Genomic DNA, 5,578 nt, shown 5'->3' on the forward strand with positions numbered 1-5,578 from the left:
AAACGGTTTGATTTCCTTATTCGACTTCAACTTCGACAGATATTTGAACAGTCAAAGCAAAACAAAAGAAAATAAAACCTATTGTAAACTTGTGAGTGGTATTCTTACAAAAGACTTCTAAGCGTTCCATAAACAGATTTTTTGGTTTTATTTAAAAATGTGTATTGTGTCCAGAATAAATAACAAAAGGGAAGAAACTTTTGGTCATACTAAAAGACTTAATATGGCTTTGGATATTTGATCTGACTATCGTCATCACAAAATGGGACATCAGAAATTTTGAGGCATGGAAAGACTTTCGTCACTAGACTTTTACCTCGTAAGGTTCAAACTTTGTGAAACGCTTTGACTTAAAATCAGCACCGTTTTATTTAAGATATGAAAAACACACATGGGAAGAGCGAATTAACATTTTTGCCTTTAATTACAGTGTCAGACAGATGGACAGACAATATTATGAATTCCTTCTTCCAAAATTAAAAGATAAGAGTCGATTACAAATGAGAAATTTGACGAAATAATATTATTTCATTTACATTCTTACAAAGACGAGTCCCTCGGGAAATATCAATTCCATGGAGTGACGAGAAGTCAGAAGAGTGCTTAATGTACGAACGGCAGCATTGCTATTGTGTTGCAGGGACTTAACCGTGGGCCAAATGTTGCACTGCCACATGACATGCAGCAGACACTGTTTGCTGTGGCAATGCTTCTCGCTGAGAAGGAACAGCACCACGAGAATGTTGCGCAGCAATTGGACCGGCAATTCCAGACGCAGAAGATCACAAATGGCATGAAGAGCACCACAATCGATAAAGTATTCCAGGTAGCAACGACAAAGATGCAAAGCCAAGCTGACAAGGGTCCAGCCGGCGGTCAGGCGCACTCGCTGATTGGGCTCCTGTTTGCTGGCGCAGAAGACAATCTTCTTCAACAAACCCAACTCCACAAAGTGCTCCAGCTTAATGCATCTGTTGTCGATGATTCCGCTCAGCAGCTGTAGCACCAAGATCCGTATCTCCAGTCGTCCGCCCAAGACCAGACCGTGGATATGCAAAAGAATGCTCTTGGGGAATTTGAAGAGTGACTCACGACGTCGATATTCCAAGCAGACATTTGACAGTACAAAGATTGCCTGCCGCTGCACCTCCTCCACTGGACTAAGAACAAAGCGAACCACACGACTCAGCAGCCTCGACTTGAGCATGGCAGGTACCATCGCCGAGTGATACTCGGAGATGAGTCGAGATAACTGCAATGCCGGCACCAGCAACTCCACATCCTGTGAGTGATGCAGCAAAGCGGGCAACGCTTGAGCAATCTTCTTGATGGCATACAAAGATGGACCTGGTACCTTGTATCTCAACACCTGATAGAGCAGCCACATCACTTGTCCCTGGTGTTCGTGGTTCAAGAGACGCAACAACTCGGTTAACAGACCCGACTCCACAACGGCATCTCTCATCCGCCAGCCACAGACGAGGATGTTGCTCAGCAACGCCAGACAACAGCATTTGATGGTGCCTCGCAGTCGGGACATGTTAAGAATCTGACGCAACAACGACAACAACTCGGTGGTCAGAACCAGACGCTTCACATCCACCTTGGTGCAGTGTGTCGTCATCTCGTGCAGCACTCGCAACGCCTTCACACACTGCCGAGGCGTGTGTTGTGGACTCGGTTCCCTTAGGAACTCGAGCAGGCCTTCGATCAACCTGCCTCGCCATGATATCTCCATGTTGGAGGCCAGCCAGAGTGCATAATCCTTAGCGGACTCCAACTGATTGTCCAGACATTGAAAGGTTAGCAAATTCTCACAGACAAGAGTCACCTCTTGAGCACTCATCGCGCTATACAAAGCAGAAATAGCTTCAGTCTAGTTGTTATACATCAGTCTTGTTATAATACTTACTGCAAAAGTGTTTGAAAAGTGGTCAAGTTGGAAGTTGGATGGTTTTCCGCTTTCTGTATCAAATTTATTTTTATGGGTTTGTATGTGAATATCTCAAAATTTCTAAAGATTATATTTCTGTTTTATGCTTTGACACATACGATTGTCAAGTTACGTTTCTAGTAATAATAAATACCAAAAATACTAGTGTACATTGGGGTAGATTGAAAAATGTATTTTATATTTACGGAACTCCTGTAATATGAATGGATGATACGATATAAATGCAATATATAAATGCAAAACAATTTTTATTTACTTTTGACAATTGTTGAAAGCATTTTTTAGGTTGATTAATTTTATAATATAGTCATGTGAAAACCACAAAAAGGTTGTGAAAAAAACAAGCACTATCTATAGTATATATATATCAAATTCTTTGTCCTGACTGAATGACTGACTGACTGACTCACTCATCGATCATTGCACAGCCCAAACCATAAGACCTAGGAAGCTAAAATTTGCACACAATATAACCAAGACAATTTTATCGTGCAATAAGACGGCATTTTGGGAAATTCGAATTGCAAGGGGGTTAAAGTTCACGCTTTGAGAAAATTGATTGGTATGAAAATGTTTGTTAATTTTTAAGCTATCTCAACCAAAGTATATATTTGGGACTGCCTGTTACATCCTGACCAAGTTTAGTCAACATCGGGTTACTATATCATATAGCTGCCATAGGAAAAATCGAATGTAAATTTACCTTTAGTAGGAAAAGTACGAGCCATTAAATTGTTAAGCTCAAGTAAGTGTCAGAACATAAATAAACGTGCCTGTCGGTAGTCATAAAAATAAAAATTTATTTTTTCAAATCAATTGACAAGACTTTAAACAAAAAGTAAGCTACGTGAGCCATAACTATACAGAACGTTTACTCAAAGTAACAAGTAACTCCAAAAAACAAAATTATTCAAACCGAAATAGCCGATTAGTAACCAAATCACTTATAACAGTTAGTTTCAGTTCAATCAAGTATTAAATTTAAGGTGTAATCATCTTTTTAGAATTTAAATTTGAAATATTTTTTTCTTAAATGGAATAAATATTGTTGAAAAATTAAACTTTTATTCTGAAAAAAAATGTTTTACCGAAATCATACCGGTATTTCGAATACATACAAAACATACAAAAACCGGTAACCGTTGCGTAGCCGATATCTAAAAGCCTAATTACAAACATGTATAACCGAAACCGTAACTGAAACCAATATTTGATTCTGTTTGACACCCTGTTTTTTACTTTATAGGACTTTAATTTAGCAACTTAAATTAAAATAGAACATGTTAAGGAAATTCACATCCCAAAAATATTGTCGAAAGGCAAGAGTATGAAATATTTGTAATCCTTATTTATTGAATTTATTGTAAAACTAACGTACCTTATTCAAATAGTTGTATTGATGTATCATATAAATCGATAAATACTTACCAATGAAATTACTCCAAAAATTAAGACATTATTTTAAGAATCCTATAGTGACATCATTGCCTGTAGACATAGCAATTTTATCCTGACCCAGATTATGAAGAATATCTTGATGTTGCAGTTAATAACCTTTGCTGACCTTCATTTGAAGGACCAAGCACTTCAACAACTATACAACTTGAACATTTCTTTCATATAATATTTACTTGATACGCATACACAGAGTGTTCACAAAGTTGAGCTGCTCGTCTCTGGTTTTTATCTACTAAAGCCTCCCGCCACCACTTTTGGTTGGCTTAATTGCCCTAACTACTTGCTTTGCCATTTCATTTCTCCGCAAAATCTGTCGTCCTTGTCCGCTGCGTCGTCCAGTCTAAGAGGGGAGGCAGTGCTCTTATTAAATTTACAATTGCAGGGATTATGTCAGACAGGCAGCGTTAAGGAGCTCAGCTGAGGCTCATTTTAGCCACTTCACTTCGATTTTTGCTGTCAGCCAACCTCGAGTTTCCAACGATGTGCCTTCAATGGCTTAAGATATATATCCTAAAGAGCTTTAAATGCCAATCAAGCTGCTGTGATTGTAAATGTTTCTATGTATGCCACGGCATGCGGGTGCGTGTACCAGTGTGTGTGAGTGTGTGATTGGGTATGTGTGGCTATGTGTATGAGGTCGAAAGCAAGTCCAGTTGATAATTAATAAATTTCTGGCGTTGTCTTAAGACCCACACGCCTCAAAAATCTGTAGACAAACATAGACATTTATTTATGTGTGGTTAGTGTGTTTAATATACCCTGTAGTAAATGTGAAATATATAAAGTGATATCAGGTAAGTTGGTTATTATTGTACTCCCTAGTAATCAGTAGACAAACAAACAATTTCATATATGCGAGAAATACCCTGTAGTTGCGTTGGAAGGTGTGGTATATACAAATCAAGTCCAATTAAAAATAAATTTATGCGAATATCTTTATACGAATATCTTAACACCGAAACTAATTAAATTTATTTATTTTTATTTATTTGTAAATTAAATCAAGACTAGTTAACAATTGGTAAATTGTCGACATTGTCTTAAGACCTGCACGCCTAATCGACGTAATTTATGTGTGCTTAGTAATTATATAAAAAAAATTCTGTATATTAGTTTATTAGTCCAGTTAATGATTAATACATTTTTGATGTCGTATGCCTCGCAAATCTGTAGACAGTAACATTTTTTTAAGTGTGACAACTGTAATTAATACCCTGTAAGTGTGCTATAAATAGGATGGTATAAGCGAACTAAATTAAGCAAATATCTAATAATTTTCTTGATTTGCCTAACAGTTCAAAGCAGAATAAATTTGTGAGGTTCGTGGCTCCTGTCACATACACGTATCTAGAACCTCAGTTTGAAAGATAATCCTAACTGTTAAAACGCAATTCGGTAAAATACATCATATTAAAAAAATAATCAAAATATAAAAAGCTGTAAGTTTGCCTCAAATAAAGCGGTAAACTATATTTTTAAGGAAGTGTTTCCAGCTCTCTTTTTACAAAATTGAGCAAGCTATTAAGAAGGTATCATGTAGTCGAGCAATTGAAGCTCTGAAAATTTGTTTGATATCTCCGTGGGCTGTGCTATTGTCTATGTGCTGTTTCGTATCATTTTAGCACTCGCAAACAATATTTTAGACGCTTGTCATTTGTCTCACGTTTCTTAATTAGCTGCAGGATAATGGGCCGGAGCACGTGTCGAGGTAAACAAACGGGAACGCGTCGCAAATTTTTCCTATTAATTGTTATGCATAATGGCAAAGTAATTGGAAAATTTCATTACAATCTTTTAACAAGAAAGAAGTAGATAAAAAGAGAGCGTTACAATATGAGAAAAACTTTAAGATAACCGCGTAATATCGTCGAGGAGTTTTCAAAAGAGAAAATTCGAGGCAGGATTATAAATCAATTTGGCAAAGCTACCACAATGACAGTGTAACGACAAGCACTGCAAAAAGTTGTGCTACAGAAAGCGCCTTTAAGCTGCTTTTGATGCATTCCCATCCCATGTTCCTTCCTATACTTACCTAAGTCTACCTCTCTATGTACAATAGGATAATGTATGTATTTAATTGTATGTAAGTATTGTATGTATATACTCATATACATATTCGTGGGCCTCGGCGATTTGTTTTGTTTGCCATTAGGTTTTCAGCTATTG

At 37.1% G+C, this 5,578-nt stretch overlaps 1 protein-coding gene across 1 annotated transcript; it reads right to left on the bottom strand.

Moving 5' to 3' along the window:
• Positions 1-332: 332 nt before the first annotated feature.
• Positions 333-1,951, bottom strand: LOC117780674. The gene is made up of 2 exons (XM_034617301.1): positions 1,913-1,951; positions 333-1,850 (listed from the first exon to the last, which is right to left on the bottom strand). The coding sequence occupies exon 2, from the start codon at positions 1,844-1,846 to the stop codon at positions 533-535; it is 1,314 nt and encodes a 437-aa protein (XP_034473192.1). The 5' UTR covers positions 1,847-1,850; positions 1,913-1,951; the 3' UTR covers positions 333-532.
• Between the last annotated feature and the right edge of the window lie 3,627 nt (positions 1,952-5,578).

This window comes from Drosophila innubila (genome assembly GCF_004354385.1).
Source record: "Drosophila innubila isolate TH190305 chromosome 2L unlocalized genomic scaffold, UK_Dinn_1.0 4_B_2L, whole genome shotgun sequence".
Taxonomy (NCBI): Eukaryota; Metazoa; Arthropoda; class Insecta; order Diptera; family Drosophilidae; genus Drosophila; species Drosophila innubila.

Coding starts and splice junctions, on each gene's coding strand:
- LOC117780674 (XM_034617301.1), bottom strand. CDS start 1,846: ATGAGTGCTCAAGAGGTGACTCTTGTCTGTGAGAATTTGCTAACCTTT.